Here is an 18,891-nt window from a genome sequence, read left to right as displayed (position 1 = left end):
ATCAAAATCTCTAACACAGCAACCAATACCCATTGAAAGCATGAAGCAGACAGAACAGAGGATTTAAAACCATGTTTCTCCAGGCACAAGCATCTCTGGTAGTAAGAACTGTCTCATTTTGTCATAATGTCATGCGTCTGCCCTGTGATTGGCAGGCTCAAGTGCTTACAGATGAAATGGGGCCCCATGCTAATGAATAGGCCTCTGATTGCAGGATTCCTCTTCCCGGATTACAGTGTAGCTCCACTGATGAGCAATTACATTTACAGTAGCTCTTGTCTCTGCTGCATATTCACATCATCACATCACTGTTCCTGCTACTCACCATCATACTGATCAGCAGCACTTAACTCTCGCTGTAGACAACAAAAGTCTGTGCCATTTGGTTTTAGTTCCTCTACCTCCTCCTCTTTCCTCTTTCTCTTCCTAAAGTAAAGTTTATTTCTGAAGTTTCATTTTCTGCCTGCTTTTCTTGTATGTGCACCTTTTTATCTGTTCAGAGGAACCCTCATCCATACAATGTATCGCAATGATGTACAGAGAATAGCCTGTGACAAAAACAGTCATAATGGTCACAAGGACTTACACAATCTAACATAGATAATGATGATGACATACTGTAAACTAGAAAAAAAGACAAGCTGTAAAAGCGCAGTGTTCTAGGAATGCCTCAGCTTGATGACAACTTTAAAAGGCCTCTTCCTGTCATCTTCTTCAAGCTATTCACATCGGATATCAAGAATAACAGTCATGCAAGTCCACCACAAAATATGGGTTGAGTGTAGCTTTTTTAAAGCATCAGAGAATATTTTTTGTTGGAACACTACAGTTGTACTTAAACCTCATATTTAAAGTATTTCTGGCATGCAGGGTTATTCATCGGCTGTTTTTGTGACACAAGACAGAAGAAATATCTACATGAAGGACGTTCAACCCCACTCTCTATTCTGGACCCGAACTAGCTGGAAGGGGGCCAGTGGTTGAAAACCATCTACAAGGGCATAGTAGTTGACACACTACTATACATTGCAGAGCATTGCTTAGAGAAACACCTCACTTTGAGGCCAAGAGCATGCTGTTTATGAACATTATGTTGAGTTAGTTTACAACAACAAAAAATAGTACATGTGTGTTTTTGTTAAATATGGGAAGGAGAAATGTGAAAATCATGGAGACTGTACACAAAGTCGTTTCTGAATGCTACAACATGAAAACCGTAGTATAATAAACTCAGATTCTTACTATAGCACACAGTACAACTACGCCTACACGAAGAAACATACACATATGCATTGAACATTAGGAGTAGCCTACCACTGAGGAAAACTGAGGAAATAGCTAACACAAATGATAAACTTTGACAACGCTCAAAGCCAACTGCCCACTTTGCAAAAATAAATATGAAATGTCAACGTGAGTCAAAAATGTGTTAATTTATCAGGGTGACAACAACTGTTAAAACTGTACAGCAGTACTTCCGTTTGATTAATGATTGGCTACACTTGCTACCCTATAATTCACGGTAACATCTTGGAAGCATCACCCTGACTGTGGCTACTCTATTGTATTGTACTGGCAGGAAAGGGGGGGGGGGGGGGGGGGGGGGGTGTATAGAGACTGTGGACCAAGCATCTGGAAGACTAGAGTATAGAGTGTGTCCAAGCAGCCTTTTAGCTTACCGTATACACCCCTGCCCTCTCAGACATAGAATGAGAAATCAGTGTCTATATTCTTAACCAAGTTTAATTACGTATGTTTAGTCCTACAAATTATTTGATTTCTATTTTGCACTAAATTACTGAATTCAAATGCATCTACACTGAGTATACAAAACATTAAGAACACCTTCTCTTTCCATGACAGGCTGACCCCTTATTGATGTCACTTGTTAAATCCACGCTTGTAAGCAGGAATCAGGAGGATAGAATTATGGTCGGATTTTCCAAATGGAGGGTGGGGGAGAGCTTTGTATGCACCACACACAGAGATGCATACAAATCTCTCCCCCACCCTCCTTTCGGCAAATCAGACCATAATTCTATCTTCCTGATTCCTGCTTACAAGCAAAAACTAAAGCAGGAAGTACCAGTGACTCGCTCAACACAGAAGTGGTCAGATGGCGCGGATGCTACGCTACAGGACTGTTTTGCTATCACAGACTGGCATATGTTCCGGGATTCATCCAATAGCATTGAGGAGTATAGCACCTCAGTCATCGGCTTCATCAAAAAGTGCATTGACGACGTCATCCCCACAGTGGCCGTGCATACATATTCCAACCAGAAGCCTTGGCTTGAAAACTATTACGGACTACAAAGGGAAACCCAGACGCGAGCTGCCCAGTGATGCGAGCCTACCAGACGAGCTGGTAGGCTCACGTAAAATGGCTTTTATGCTCGCTTTGAGGCAAGCAACACTGAAGCATGCATGAGAGCACCAGCTGTTCTGGATGACTGTGTGATAAAGCTCTCAGTAGCCAATATGAGATAGACCTTTAAATAGGTCAACATTCACAAAGCCGCGGGGCCAGATGGATTACCAGGACGTGTACTCATAGACAATGTCAGAGGAAAGCCCATAAAATTGTCAGAGACTCCAGTCACCCAAGTCATAGACTGTTTTCTCTGCTACCGCACCGCAAGCGGTACCGGAGCACCAAGGACCAAAAATCTCCTTAACAGCTTCTACCACCAGGCCATAAGACTGCTGAACAACTAATCAAATGGCAACCGGACTATTACATTGACCCCCCTCCATTTGTTTTGTGCACTGCTGCAAATCGCTGTTTATTAGCTATACATATCCATTTCACTCCTACCTACATGTACATATTACCTCTAACCTGTACCCCCACACACACACTGACTGCTGCAACTCGCTGTTTATTAGCTATACTTAGCCATTTCACCCCTACCTACATGTACAAATTGTCTCTAACCTGTATCCCCGCACACTGACTCGGGAACCGGTACACCCTATATATAGCCCTGTTATTGTTATGTTATTGTGTTACTTTTTATTATTTTTTCTTTCGTTTATTTGGTAAATATTTTCTTAACTCTTCTTGAACTGCACTGTTGGTTAAGGACTTGTAAGTAAGCATTTCACGGTAAGGTGAGCAAGTATTCGGAGCATGTGTATTCGGTGCATGTGACAAATAAAGTTTGGTTTGATTTGATGTGAAGGGGATGAGACAGGTTAAAGAAGGATTTTTAAGCCTTGAGACACTTGGAACGTGGATTGTGTATGTGTGCCATACAGAAGGCGAATGGACAAAGGCAATAGATGTGTGCCTTTGAAAGGGGTATGGTAATAGTAGGTGCCAGGGGCACCAATTTGTGTCAAGAACTGCAACACTTCTGGGTTTTTCAAGCGCAACAGTTTCCCATGTGTATCAGGAATTGTCCACCACCTAAAGGACATCCAGCCAACTTGGCACAACTCTGGGAAGCATTGGAGTCAGCATCCCTGTTGAATGCTTTTGACACCTTGTAGAGTCTATTCCCTGACAAATTGAGGCTATTCTGAGGGCAAAATGGGGCGGGCGGGTGGGGGCAGGGGGGTAACTCAATATTACGAAAGTGTTGCTAGTGTCTGGTATATCAATTTAAGTCTGCTTTGCTATTTCAACAAATGAATGTAGTTGCCTATAAATGCAATAGCTCCTTCTTACCACTGAATGGGGTGAAAGCACTGCCTAAGGCAGCTCCTATCAACATTTCATGTTGGGGATGTCAACAGGTATGTCTCCACTCTTCACACAGTGATTAGGGATTCACCATTTATGCTCATCCAGACTACAGCTGTAATATTTATACCATAACCTTACAATCTTAATTATCCCAACAATTTGTTTATATATTGTTAATAACAACTTTGGATTTCCTCATGTGGTCAGGGTCCAGGTCTGTCAATATGAATGAGGTCAGTTTTAGTATCTGATGTGTTGGAGGTGGTGATGTTTCCAATAAGGAACCACTAATTTCCCAGTTTGACTCAAAAAGCACATCTCTTTCATTGTTAAATGCAGATGTTGTTCAATCTGACAGTGTTTAGATATCAAAAATAAGGACTGCACGAAGGCGCAGATAGACATTACCAAAACCTAGACTTGCAATGCAAGGGTATGTCCGTGTTTTTAGGCCAGAGCTCAGCCCCAAACCAAACTCAAACTTCCGCCCACCTCGGTACCATTTCTCAGGGGTTTTTCCTTTCTTTCCTTTCTCCTCACTCTCTCTCTCCATTGTCCCAGCTTCCTCCCTTCCCTCCCCAGCCCCTCGGCCCTCAGCCCATCCTCACATGGAACAGTTGTATCCGGTTACTCTGCATTGTGCTGCGGCTCAATAGGAGCCCTGTTCAGTGTGATAGTGAGTGTGTGTGTGTGTGTGTGTTTTATCACCCCTAGCTAAACTCTCCATTGTAGCTAATCAGGTCAGACAGGACAGTGCCTTTAAAGAGGATGCTGTTTACTGAGATTGGAAGCATAACAGGCAGTAGAGACTGTCTGTGTGACTTCTCAGTTTGCCCTAGCATTATTGGTCCGTCATTGATGTGCTAGCATTGATTTTTAGTATAACGTAAGTCTAATTAATATACGTCTATTGTATTATATACAGTATTTGTGCCATGCTTGTTCAGTTGGTGGTGTATCATTACGATGATGGGATTTTTTGTAAACCTCCATTTTTGTCAAAAGAAGGAGCCGAGAAATAAGACATATGGGATTACAATATTTGAGGGGATTATAATGATGATATATTTTATCTATCATGGCAAGACTTCAAATTTTGTACCCCTCTAGGGTGTCACATTGCGCTCTACTAGTGGATCCTTTCGATTGGATACATCCATGATGGCTCCGCCCAATACACATGTATTCTGAGCCAGTCCCTAGCGCCCTTCGGTGACACAGCCCAGCTCACCTGAGGATTCTCATATAGTCATAACAGTCACCTGTACCATCAGGGTCGGAACCCATCGCGCCACAAACAACTTTCACAGGACCTGCTTCAGCACACATTCATATGTAAGTACTTTTGTCTTTGAAGTTCTTTATTTTCCAAAAGTTTGTAAATAGATTATGATTATGTATGTTGAACTTCTTTCTGTTGTGTGACCTGAAATTGACAGTTAACAGGTTTTTTAGTGTTCGGTAAAGCACGGTTTTCTTTGTATTTTTTCAGTTCACACTGGGGAGGGGAGAGTTAAAACACAATGTACAGTAGGTCTGAAGCAGTGACATCTAGATGCTAAATTACTTTGTCTTGTGCAAAGAGATGGAGACTTCAGCTTCATGGATATTAGATGATTGGATGATTTTGGATGATTTCAAACATACTGTATTGTTCGCTAAAGCAATGTTGACTGAGAGTCTATTGTGCACAATTGACATGAGCAAAGGGTATTGTTAATTTAAACCACCAGTTCAGAATATCATGAGTTTAGGTCTGAGCTCTGTGTGCTGTATGTTTCTATAATGACACAACACTGCATTACAGTGGGTTTATAGTCCAGCTGCTATATGATTACAAATGACAGAATAGTTCAAACAGTGTGTTTTAGTCCTTCTCTACTCTGCTTAGTAGTGTGGTTAAGGTTATGGTTAGTTTCTAATTCAGATTTTTAGGAGAGAAATGTAATAACTTTTGCCTTTGCAGCTTGGCCAGTTAGTGACAACTGACAACACTCTATTCTCTCCACCACTCTGCCCCAGCACAGCAGAAACGCACTATGTCCTCCACCTTCTCCATGCGCAGCTACTCAGCCCGCCAGCCATCCTTCTCCAGCATGTCTCTGAGAGACAGCAGTAGTAGTGGTGGCAGGAGCCGCTCCAAAGCCCCTGTCTCCTCCCTGTCCTCTGCCAGCACCCTGTCCCTCTCCCGCTCCCTCTCCATGGGCAACGGGCTCAATGTCCTGGGCGCCCTCTCCTCCCTGAACGGCATGGGTGTGGGCGCCAGCGACAAGGAGACCATGCAGGGCCTGAATGACCGGCTGTCCAACTACCTGGACAAGGTGCGCTCCCTGGAGCGATCCAACGCTGAGCTGGAGCTCAAGATCAAACAACTGATGCTGGAGCGGGCCCCCAAAGGTCACGATATCGAGGGTATGATGGCCCAGGCTCACGCCATTGGACAGGAGGTCAGTGCCCACCTGGCAGTAATGATGAATATGATATGTAATCAGCTAGTCAGTAATTGTGTATAGGTCACAATACCTGGGTACCCTTATTGTTTATATTGTGTAGTCCTATTCCACAAACGTCTCCTGTATGTGCCCTGCCATGCTCCTCAACTTTCTTCTTTCACTAGTACATCCGATTCGACTGCTGTCCTGTGATGGGACACTTTCAGATGTGTATCTATGTGCTTTAGTGTCTAACTTTAAAGTAAATGTGTTCCTTCCTTCCTGCTACTTCTCAGGTGAGAAAGAAGACCCTGGAGAATGCCCGCATCATGCTGGAGATTGATAACGCCAAGCTGGCCGCCGATGACTTCAGGGTCAAGTGAGTGCCAAACATAGAATTAGGAATTAGAATACTAGAATGGACATGAACCTTCTTATGATGGGATAAAGGTCAGCTATTTTGGTCAGGGAGTTGGTCAACCATGGTTTGCCAGTGCTTTCACCCCATTCTGGAACTTTTAGGGTTCATGACATAGCCCCTCTAGTAATTTAATAAGATCTCTATGGTGCCAACACAGAGGGGCTTTTCTTTTACCTGCCTGTCTGTGAGATTCACATGGGAGTGCTAGACTACGTTGCACTTTGGATAAATTACCTCTCTGTCAGGCCGAGAAATAAGAGCCTGCTCCCACGGTACTCACAGACTGAAAGGAGGCCATCAGTTAGCACTGGCCATGATAGATAGATAGGGTCAAGGAAACATCATCCATTTCAGAGGTATCTGTGGTTGGCAAGGTGAAGCACAAATCAAGAGGCGCCAGAGTTGTCTGTGTCAAGGTCCCTATGAATTCACAATGTACTGATGGTATACAGTCAAATGTTGGAATGCAGCAGTGCTCACAGAATGTGTAGATGTGTCTGCTGACCGAGGTATGGTTAAGTGTGTGTTTACCTGCGTGCGTTTGTCTGCATACCGGCGTGTGTATCTGTGTGGGTCCATGTCTGTGTGCTATGCCTTTGTTACCATCCATTTGTGTAGATGGGAGGCTGAGGCCACACTGTGCCAGTCTGTAGAGAGGGACTGTCTGGCTCTCCGGAGGGCCAAGTCAGACCACGACCAGATCATAGCCACCCTGAGAGGAGACCTGGACAGCCTGAAGGAGGAGCTCTACTTCCTCAAGAAGAATCACGATGAGGTGAGAGCTCCGCTGCATGGGTCAAAACTGATGAGTCAAAACTGATGAGTCAATACTGATGGGTCAATAGTGATGAGTAATTACACATCAACCTAATCACTTCACACGTTGTCAAACTGTTTTTGGTTCAGGGGAGGTTTGTTCCAGTGCACATACTCTTAAATATGAATTACATCCTCACAAAAACATGAGGCTTCATATGGTATCCTTATGGCATCTTGTTTGACTTCGTAAAATGTTTATTATTTTAGGCAAATGGTGCAAATGGGTAATTGTGTTCAAATTAAAAATATATTCTCATTTGGTACGTGAATACAGTTTCATTCCCTCATGCATGTTGAATGTCACTGAAATATAATCATGGGTAGAATGACCACACCCTGTACTACTTGTAGTCTTTGAGTCTAGTGATACGATGATCATACAGACTACTGCACACACACACATCATTACGTAAGCTCCACTAGCCACAGGGAGTGTGTGTGTTTAGACAGCCAGGTGTGGTGTCCAGGATGTGGCCAACAACTCAGGCTCCCTAGTAAAAATTATATCTCCCACACACACACACACACACACACACACACACAATATTACCTCTGAATAATTCATAATAATAATAAAACATTTATTGGGTTCTTACATTTGTGCTAATTCACATATGTACAAGTGTATATTAACAGACAATAGAGTGTTAATGTTTCCATCAGATACCTTTTTAAGAGCTCAACTGGCTGCCTCCCCATAGAACCAGCAACAACACACTGACCTCAACTGACGCCTGACATCTGGGTGTTAGTGTGTAGACATTGATTAGAACCCATCAGTATCAGCCATTACAGTTTTCCATTTCCAGGCCCACTTAATGTGTTTGTCTCTCTCCATCAGGGTTGGGGTCAATTCCATTCCAATTCTAACTCCAGTTTAATTCCTGAGGTGACTGCATTGAAATGGAATTGACCCCAACTATGGTCTCTGTCCCTGTAGGAGATGGGCTCCATGAAGGCCCGTATGGCCAACGAGCAGGTGAATGTGGAGGTGGATGCAGCCCAGGGCCCAGACCTTGGGGCCATTATGGCTGAGCTGAGGAACCAGTATGAGGGCATTGCGCGTAAGAACAAAGAGGACTCAGAGACCTGGTACCTTAAGAAGGTCAGTGAGACATCTGACATGGTAATGATGAAGAACTCAGCTGAGCTCAGTAGGATGTCATCTGTGTTTGTGAACGTAGTACTGTATATGGGTAGATGTACTGATGACTGCTGTGTGTATGCAACACTACTGGTGCAATGGAATACTTATTCAGTGTCAGCCTGATTGTTTACTGTATGTACACGTATGATATGTGTGTGTGTGTGTGTGTGTGTTGTGTGTGTGTACGTGTGTGTGTTTTGCAGCTGGAGTCAGTGCAGTCAGAGGTAAAGGAGAGCGGTGAGGCGCTACGCTGTGCTCAGAGTGAGCTCAGCGAGAGACGCCGCTTCCTACAGGCCCTGGAGGGGGAACTGGACAGTCTGCGCAAACAGGTACTGCAGCTGTCCTTCAGCTGTTCAAACGCCACCTTCTGTCGACAGGCCCCTTTCAGTCCAGAGACACACGCTTCAGCTGTACAGACACAGCCCCTTTGTGTCCAGACACACCCTTATCTGTCCTCTACCATTTCCTCGGCCTCTACCAATGCTTTCTCCCTGATGAGAAGCAGGGTTGGGGTCAATTCATTTTGGATTTTGAGGATACTGAATCACTGGGCATCATTGTAAAATGAACCCTGTGGGAGGTGCATGGAAAAACACTGCTCAAATAGATTGAGTCATCCTCTCTTAGTGTGTTGCTTCACATCTGCATCTGTTTTGCCATTATAAAGAAACAGTGCTGCAGTGCACACAGTGAATATCCTCTGCTCTCCTGAGTGAATGGAGATAAATGGAGGTCAATTCATCAATGTGTCAGGACCCAGACAGAGCCAGACAAATCAAGGTCATATCTGTGGCACTGTCAGTAACATGTGAGGGTAGATATATACATCCCACAGCAGCTCCAGATCTACATAGAGAAGGCGCTGGTTTGGAAAACAGATCATGTGTGATTGTTCAACCTGCTAAAGAACCTAATGTCTCTCTCTATAAGCTGAAGAATGATGAGTGAGGATGACACTCCCTGGTCTTGCTGGTCAATTGGTGAGGGTTGACAGATGGTAAATTGATGAGCCAGGTGTGGAATTCGAGAGCCATATACAGACTGTGTAGTTCTACTCAGGAGCATATAACATGGCTGCTGTGTCTGTATATAATATTAGTGCGCCAGCTTGAAAAGTGATGAGCTAGTGGCAAGCTACAACAATTTGGCAGCCATATTTGTGTATAACATAAGCATTACAGTGATGAGTGGTGTAGTGGTAAGACACTAACACATTTCTAGCATGCCTGAGTATAAAATTAGCGCCTTAGCTTAGCGACGATCCCAACATCTAGCTAAACACAGTAGGTTAACTTGGCTGCCCTGGCCTGTCCTGTCTGTCCCCAATGCAGGTGGGTGTGTTGGAAGGGAACCTGAGAGAGACAGGCCATAAGTATGCTCTGGAGATGGACAGTCTGCAAGCCATGCTGTCTCAGCTGGAGGAGGAGCTGTCCCAGCTGCGTCTGGACATGCAGCGCAACAAGACAGACTATGAACAGCTGCTCCGCATCAAGCAGAACCTGGAGCTGGAGATCGCCACCTACAGGAGACTGCTTGAGGGAGAGGAAGTGTGAGTCCCTCTATTGATATATTTTAATATTTGTATTCATTTTTTAAGCTCAGATTTACACCGACATAATTATTATGAAGATTGACATTCCCTCACCTCCCTCACTGACATTCCGTTAGATTTGAACATAAATACAGTAAGATAATGGGGGAGAATTATTCTTCTTGGTATGAGTTATTTGGAAACAAGCCTGAGCCTTGGTGAACTGTCGTCTAATTCAGACGGTAAATGAGACAAGAGCCTGGTGACAATACCACCACTGTATGTGTGACATGGCTTACTTCCGTCATATGTACACTGAACAAAAACATAAACGCAACATGTAAAGTGTTGGTTCCATGTTTCATGAGCTGAAGTAAAAGATCCCAGAAATGTTCCATATGCACAAAAAGCTTATTTGTCTAAAATGTTGTGCACAAATATGTTTACAATCCTGTTAGTGAGCATTTTTTCTTTGCCATGATAATTTATCCACCTGACAGGTGTGGCATATTAAGAAGCTGATTAAACAGCATTACCATTAAACAGGTACACCTTGTGCTGGGGAAAATAAAAGGCCACTTTAAATGTACAGTTTGTCACACAACACAATGTCACAGATGTATCAACTTTCGAGGGAGGGTGCAATTGGAATGCTGACGGAAGGAATGTCCAAAAGGGCTGTTGCCAGAGAATGTAATGTTAATTTCTCTACCATAAGCCAGAGCTGGTGGTCGAACATCATGTTCTAAAACATTGTTTTAGAAAATTTGTCAAAATGTCCAACAGGCTTCACAACCGCAGACCACGTGTAAGGTGCCATGTGGGGAAGCAGTTTATTGACATCAATGTTATGAACAGAGTGCCACATGGTGGCGGTGGGGTTATGGTATGGGCAGGCATAAACTACGGACAACGAACACAACTGCATTTTAGCGATGGCAATTTGAATGCACAGAGACACCATGACGAAATTCTGAGGCCCATTGTTGTGCCATTCCTCCGCCGCCATCACCTCATGTTTCAGCATGATAATGCACAGCCCCATGTCACAAGGATCTATACACAATTCCTGGAAGCTGAAAGTTCTTCCATGGTCTACAGTCCCGGTCAAAAGTTTTGAGAATGACACAAATATTAATTTTCACAAGGTCTGCTGCCTCAGTTTGTTTGATGGAAATTTGCATATACTCCAGAATGTTATGAAGCGTGATCAGATGAATTGCAATTAATTGCAAAGTCCCTATTTGCCATGCAAATGAACTGAATCCCCCCAAAAAACATGTCCACTGCATTTTAGCCCTGCCACAAAAGGACCAGCTAACATCAGGTCAGTGATTATCTTGTTAACACAGGTGTGAGTGTTGACGAGGACAAGGCTGGAGATCACTCTGTCATGCTGATTGAGTTCGAATAACAGACTGGAAGCTTCAAAAGGAGGGTGGTGCTTGGAATCATTGTTCTTCCTCTGTCAACCATGGTTTCTGCAAGGAAACACGTGCCGTCATCATTGCTTTGCACAAAAAGGGCTTCACAGGCAAGGATATTGCTGCCAATAAGTTTGCACCTAAATCAACCATTTATCGGATCACCAATAACTTCAAGGAGAGCAGTTCAATTGTTGTGAAGAAGGCTTCAGGGCGCCCAAGAAAGTCCAGCAAGCACAAGGACCGTCTTGTAAAGTTGATTCAGTAGCAGGATCGGGGCACCACCAGTACAGAGCTTGCTCAGGAATGGCAGCAGGCAGGTGTGAGTGCATCTGATTGCACAGTGAGGCGAACACTTTTGTAGGATGGTCTGGTGTCAAAGAGGGCAGCAAAGAAGCCAATTCTCTCCAGGAAAAACATCAGGGACAGACTGATATTATGCAAAAGGTACAGGGATTGGACTGCTGAGGACTGGGGTAAAGTCATTTTCTCTGATGAATCCCCTTTCCGATTGTTTGGGGCATCCGGAAAAAAGCTTGTCCGGAGAAGACAAGGTGAGCGCTACCATCAGTCCTGTGTCATACCAACAGTAAAACATCCTGAGACCATTCATGTGTGGGGTTGCTTCTCAGCCAAGGGAGTGGGCTCACTCACAATCTTGCCTAAGAACACAGCCATGAATAAAGAATGGTACCAACACATCCTCCAAGAGCAACTTCTCCCAACCATCCAGGAACAGTTTGGTGACGAACAATGCCTTTTCCAGCATGATGGATCACCTTGCCATAAGGCAAAAGTGATAACTAGGTGGCTCGGGGAACAAAACATCGATATTTTGGGTCCATGGTCTGGAAACTCCCCAGACCTTAATCCCATTGAGAACTTGTGGTCGATCCTCAAGAGGCGGGTGGACAAAAAAAAAAACACAAATACTGACAAACTCCAAGCATTGATTATGCAAGAATGGGCTGCCATCAGTCAGGATGTGGCCCAGAAGTTAATTGACAGCATGCCAGGACGGATTGCAGAGGGCTTGAAAAAGAAGGGTCAACACTGCAAATATTGACTCTTTGCATTAACTTCATGTAATTGTCAATAAAAGCCGTTGACACTTATGAAATGCTTGTAGGTTAGATTACTCGTTGGTTATTATTGCATTGTTGGAACTAGAAGCACAAGCATTTCGCTACACTCGCATTAACATCTGCTAACCCTGTGTATGTGACAAATAAAAGTAGATTTTATTTTATTTTATTTTATTATACTTCAGTATTCCATAGTAACATCTGACAAAAATATCTAAAGACACTGAACAGCAAACTTTGTGGAAATTAATATTTGTGTCAGTCTCAATTTTTGGCCACGACTGTACATATTTAACAGACATGTCACCCGTTGAACATGTTTGAGATGCTCTGGATTGACAGCTTGTTCCAGTTTCCGCCAATATCCAGCAACTTTGCACTGCCATTGAAGAGGAGTAGGACAACATTCCACAAGCCAATGGCAGTCACGCCCCAACCTTTAAAAAAAAAAACTTCTTAAGGCTAGGGGGCGGTATTTTCACGTCCGGATGAAAAGCGTGCCCAAAGTAAACTGCCTGCTATTCAGGCCCAGAAGCTAAGATATGCATATTATTAGTAGATTTGGATATAAACCACTTTGAAGTTTCTAAAACTGTTTGAAGATGTCTGTGAGTATAACAGAACTTATTTGGCAGGCGAAACCCCAGGGACAAACCATCCAGGAATTTTTTTTTTGAGGTCACTCTCTTTTCAATGGGTTTTCTATGGGGATCTGGATTTCTAAGGCACTTGCTTGCAGTTCCTATCACTTCCACTAAACGTCAACAATCTTTAGAAATTGGTTGATATTTATCCGTTGTGTAATGAAGAGGTAGGGCAGTTCAGAACGAGGTTTGAGTGAAGTGTACTGTTTGTTAGAGGCGTGTGACCTGAAAGCACGCTCCACTTTGTTTTCGTCCGGTATTGAACACAGTTTTTCCTGTCTTAAATTGTATCAATTATTTACGTTAAAAAATACCTAAAGTTGTATTAGGAAAGTTGTTTGAAATGTTTGGAACAAGTTTACATGTAACTTACTAGATATTTTGGAGTTACAGTGCCTTGCGAAAGTATTCGGCCCCCTTGAACTTTGCGACCTTTTGCCACATTTCAGGCTTCAAACATAAAGATATAAAACTGTATTTTTTTGTGAAGAATCAACAACAAGTGGGACACAATCATGAATTGGAACGACATTTATTGGATATTTCAAACTTTTTTAACAAATCAAAAACTGAAAAATTGGGCGTGCAAAATTATTCAGCCCCTTTACTTTCAGTGCAGCAAACTCTCTCCAGAAGTTCAGTGAGGATCTCTGAATGATCCAATGTTGACCTAAATGACTAATGATGATAAATACAATCCACCTGTGTGTAATCAAGTCTCCGTATAAATGCACCTGCACTGTGATAGTCTCAGAGGTCCGTTAAAAGCGCAGAGAGCATCATGAAGAACAAGAAACACACCAGGCAGGTCCGAGATACTGTTGTGAAGAAGTTTAAAGCCGGATTTGGATACAAAAAGATTTCCCAAGCTTTAAACATCCCAAGGAGCACTGTGCAAGCAATACTATTGAAATGGAAGGAGTATCAGACCACTGCAAATCTACCAAGACCTGGCCGTCCCTCTAAACTTTCAGCTCATACAAGGAGAAGACTGATCAGAGATGCAGCCAAGAGGCCCATGATCACTCTGGATGAACTGCAGAGATCTACAGCTGAGGTGGGAGACTCTGTCCATAGGACAACAATCTGTCGTATATTGCACAAATCTGGCCTTTATGGAAGAGTGGCAAGAAGAAAGTCATTTCTTAAAGATATCCATAAAAAGTGTCATTTAAAGTTTGCCACAAGCCACCTGGGAGACACACCAAACATGTGGAAGAAGGTGCTCTGGTCAGATGAAACCAAAATTGAACTTTTTGGCAACAATGCAAAACGTTATGTTTGGCGTAAAAGCAACACAGCTGAACACACCATCCCCACTGTTAAACATGGTGGTGGCAGCATCATGGTTTGGGCCTGCTTTTCTTCAGCAGGGACAGGGAAGATGGTTAAAATTGATGGGAAGATGGATGGAGCCAAATACAGGACCATTCTGGAAGAAAACCTGATGGAGTCTGCAAAAGACTTGAGACTGGGACGGAGATTTGTCTTCCAACAAGACAATGATCCAAAACATAAAGCAAAATCTACAATGGAATGGTTCAAAAATAAACATATCCAGGTGTTAGAATGGCCAAGTCAAAGTCCAGACCTGAATCAAATCGAGAATCTGTGGAAAGAACTGAAAACTGCTGTTCACAAATGCTCTCCATCCAACCTCACTGAGCTCGAGCTGTTTTGCAAGGAGGAATGGGAAGAAATGTCAGTCTCTCGATGTGCAAAACTGATAGAGACATACCCCAAGCGACTTACAGCTGTAATCGCAGCAAAAGGTGGCGCTACAAAGTATTAACTTAAGGGGGCTGAATAATTTTGCACGCACAATTTTTCAGTTTTTGATTTGTTAAAAAAGTTTGAAATATCCAATAAATGTCGTTCCACTTCATGATTGTGTCCCACTTGTTGTTGATTCTTCACAAAAAAATACAGTTTTATATCTTTATGTTTGAAGCCTGAAATGTGGCAAAAGGTCGCAAAGTTCAAGGGGGCCGAATACTTTCGCAAGGCACTGTATGTGGCGCAAGTTGGAACCGGTGTTTTTCTGGATCAAACGCGCCAAATAAATTGACATTTTGGGTATATAACGACAGAATTTATCGAACAAAAGGACCGTTTGTGATGTTTGAGACATTTTGGAGTGCCAACAAAAGAAGATCTTTAAAGGTAAGGCATGAATTATATCGTTATTTCTGAGTTTTGTGTCGTGCCCGGCGGGTTGAAATATGAATGTCATGTGTTTGTTTTGTGGGGTGCTATCCTCTGATAATCGCATGGTTTGCTTTTGCCGAAAAGCCTTTTTCAAATCTGACACATTGGCTGGATTAACAACAAGTGTAGCTTTAATTTGGTGTATTGCATGCGTGATTTCATGAAAGTTTTATATTTATAGTAATTTAATTGGAATTTGGCGGTCTGCCATTTCACCGGATGTTGTCAAATCGATCCTGTAACGGGATTTGATCCCTAAGAAGTTTTAAAGGTATCTGTGGCCAACAGATGCATATCTGTATTCCCAGTCATGTGAAATCCAAAGATTAGAGCCTAATTAATTTATTTCAATTGACTGATTTCCTTATATGAACTGTAACTCTGTAAAATCTTTGAAATTGTCGCATGTTGCATTTATATTTTTGTTCAGTGTAAGTAAACTGTGTTTTATTGATTTGACTTTCAGGATCAAGGAAATGCCTCCAACTAAAAGTAAGTACATTGTCAGATAATTTCTTCTCTAACCTCTATCCCAGCCTTTAAAATCCTGGCAGCCATTTTGTGCCACACACCAGCTATTACAGTGTACTAGTGCTGATAAGTAGAAACTGAAACTGTGGATCTGTTCTGTGTTACAGAGGAGCCCGAGGTGAGGACCAGGAAGATCGTCAAGGTGGTCACCCAGACCATGATCAACGGCAGGGTAGTGGAAGAATCCAGTGAGGTGGAGCAGATCAAAGACAGCAAGAAATAAGATAATCAGCTCCATTCGTTTAATCTTCATTATCTTCCTCTTCATCACATACCCAGAGCCTTGGCCCTCCACATTCTAGTTGAAATCACAAATTTGTAAAATAATGCTTTTTAATCTACAAACAAGGACAGTCTGAGTCGACTAAGGAGATGTTCGACCACCAATCTCTGGACATGCAGTAACTGGAGCCTAAAATGTGGGAAATGTGTGGGGTCAATGTATAATCAATATTGGGAATATATAATTTCGGGGTTTATTTGGGAAATAGTAAACAGTAGTAGGCAAATTGTGGACTAGAATTGTATCTGTTTTTATATGAGCGGGAGAGCTTGAGAGATCCCTTCAACATTCTACTTTACATTAAGTTCTTTACGGCATATAGTAACTTTGCAACTATGCTGTACATTCACCAAAATGTAATTATGCCTATATTGTAGCTGCAGATAAATGTAATGATTGTATTGTAATGAAAGGAAACTCTGTTAGCAGTAGTTACAAAGTGGAATACAACTAAAAGTAAGTACATTGTCAGATAATTTCCATATGGAATTGTATTACATATAATATATATATATATATACACACACACTACAGTTCAAATGTTTGGGGTCACTTAGCAATGTCCTTGTTTTTGAAAGAAAAGCAACATTTTTGTCCATTAAAATAACATAAAATTGATCAGGAATACAGTGTAGACATTGTTAATGTTGTAAATGACTATTGTAGTTGGAAATGGCAGATTTCTTATGGAATATCTAAATAGGCATACAGAGGCCCATTATCAGCAACCATCACTCCTGTGTTCCAATGGCACGTTGTGTTAGCTAATCCAAGTGTTTCATTTTAAAAGGCTAATTGAAAACCATTTTGCAATTATGTTAGGACAGCTGAAAACTGTTGTCCTGATTAAAGAAGCAATAACACTGTCATTCTTTAGACTGGTTGAGTATCTGGAGCATCAGCATTTGTGGGTTCAATTACAGGCTCAAAATGGCCAGGAACAAATAACTTTCTTCTGAAACTCGTCAGTCTATTCTTGTTCTGAGAATTGAAGGCTATTCCATGTGAGAATTTGCCAAGAAACTGAAGATCTTGTACAACGCTGTGTGCTACTCCCTTCACAGAACGAACTGGCTATAACCAGAATAGAAAGAGGAGTGGGAGGCCCTGGTGCACAACTGAGCAAGATGACAAGTACATCTATTTTGAGAAACACACAAGTCCTCAACTGGCAGCTTCATTAAATAGTATCCGCAAAACACCAGTCTCAACGTCAACAGTGAAGAGGCGACTCCGGGACGCTGGCCTTGTAGGCAGAGTTCCTCTGTCCAGTGTCTGTGTTCTTTTCCCCATCTTAATCTTTTCTTTTTGTTGGCCAGTCCGAGATATGGCTTTTTGTTTGCAACTCCCATCACTCTCCTTGGTCAAATAGCCCTTACAAAGCCTGGAGGTGGGTTTTGGGTCATTGTCCTGTTGGAAAACAAATGATAGTCCACTAAGCACAAACCAGATGGGATGGCATGTCGCTGCAGAATGCTGTGGTAGCCATGGTGGTTAAGTGTGCCTTGAATTGTAAATAAATCACTGACAGTGTCACCAGAAAAGCACCCCCACACCTCCTCCTCCATGCTTTACAGTGGGAACCACATATCCGTTCACCTACTCTGCGTCTCACAAAGACACGGCGGTTGGGACCAAAAATCTCAAATTTGAACTCATCCGACCAGACAGATTTCCACCGGTCTAATGTGCATTGCTCATGTTTCTTGGCCCACCAAGTCTCTTATTATTATTGATGTCCTTTAGTAGTGGTTTCTTTGCAGCAATTCAACCATGAAGGCCTCCTCTGAACAGTCTTCTCTGAACCGTTGATGTTGATATGTGTCTGTTACCTCAAGTCTGTGAAGCATTTATATGGGCTGCAATCTGAGGTGCAGTTAACTCTCATGAACTTATCCTCTGCAGCAGAGGAAATTCTGGGTCTTCCTTTCCTGTGGCGGTCCTCAGGAGACCCAGTTTGATCATAGCGCTTGATGGTTTTGCGACTGCACTTGAAGAAACGTTCAAAGTTCTTGGAATATTCTTGATTGACTGACCTTCATTTCTTAAATTAATGATGGACTGTCATTTCTCTTTGCTTATTTGAGCTGTTCTTGCTATAATATGGACTTGGTCTTTTACCAAATATGGCTATCTTCTGTATACCACCCCTACCTTGTCACAGCACAACTGATTAGCTCAAATGCATTAAGAAGGAAAGAGATTCCATAAATTAACTTTTAACAAGGCACACCTGTTAATTGAAATGCATTCCAGGTCACTACCTCATGAGGCTGGTTGAGAGAATATCAAGAGTGTGCAAAGCTGTCATCAAGGCAAAGGGTGGCTACTTTGAAGAATCTCAAATATAAATTAGATTTGTATTTGTTTAATACTTTTTTGGTTACTACATGATTCCATGTGTTATTTCATAGTTTTGATGTCTTCACTATTATTCTACAATGTAGAAAAAAGTTAAACTAAAGAAAAGCCCTTGAATGAGTGGGTGTGTACTAACTTTTGACGGGTACATGGAAAATCTATGGAAGAATAATCAGGGCCTGAAAATAATAGGGAGGCAGAAACTGCCCAAATACAGTAGTCTCAGATGTGTGAGTGTGTGTGTGCGTGCAAGCGAAAGAGAGAGAGAGAGGGATGTCTAAATAACGTCTCAAACGTTTCTGCAAACACGTTAG

General features: G+C 42.5%; 1 protein-coding gene across 3 annotated transcripts; it reads left to right on the top strand.

The window, feature by feature from the left end:
- Window positions 1-4,830: 4,830 nt before the first annotated feature.
- On the top strand, window positions 4,831-17,083 carry LOC110525463 (keratin, type I cytoskeletal 18). Of its 3 annotated transcripts, XM_036979596.1 has the most exons (10): window positions 4,831-5,026; window positions 5,184-5,221; window positions 5,714-6,138; window positions 6,420-6,502; window positions 7,163-7,319; window positions 8,304-8,468; window positions 8,714-8,839; window positions 9,842-10,059; window positions 15,869-15,894; window positions 16,041-17,083. In XM_036979596.1, the coding sequence occupies exons 2-10, from the start codon at window positions 5,215-5,217 to the stop codon at window positions 16,154-16,156; spliced, it is 1,323 nt and encodes a 440-aa protein (XP_036835491.1). In that variant the 5' UTR covers window positions 4,831-5,026; window positions 5,184-5,214; the 3' UTR covers window positions 16,157-17,083. The 3 variants fall into 3 exon arrangements, with proteins under 3 accessions (XP_036835491.1, XP_021461264.1, XP_021461263.1); XM_021605589.2 differs by lacking the exon at window positions 5,184-5,221 and having other exon boundaries at window positions 4,833-5,026; window positions 5,719-6,138; XM_021605588.2 differs by lacking the exon at window positions 5,184-5,221 and having other exon boundaries at window positions 4,833-5,026.
- The last annotated feature ends 1,808 nt before the right edge of the window (window positions 17,084-18,891 follow it).

This window comes from Oncorhynchus mykiss, chromosome 6 (genome assembly GCF_013265735.2).
Source record: "Oncorhynchus mykiss isolate Arlee chromosome 6, USDA_OmykA_1.1, whole genome shotgun sequence".
Lineage (NCBI taxonomy): Eukaryota > Metazoa > Chordata > Actinopteri > Salmoniformes > Salmonidae > Oncorhynchus > Oncorhynchus mykiss.
The sequence above is the reverse complement of the archived record's forward strand: the minus strand, read 5'-3'. Positions and strand labels throughout refer to the sequence as shown.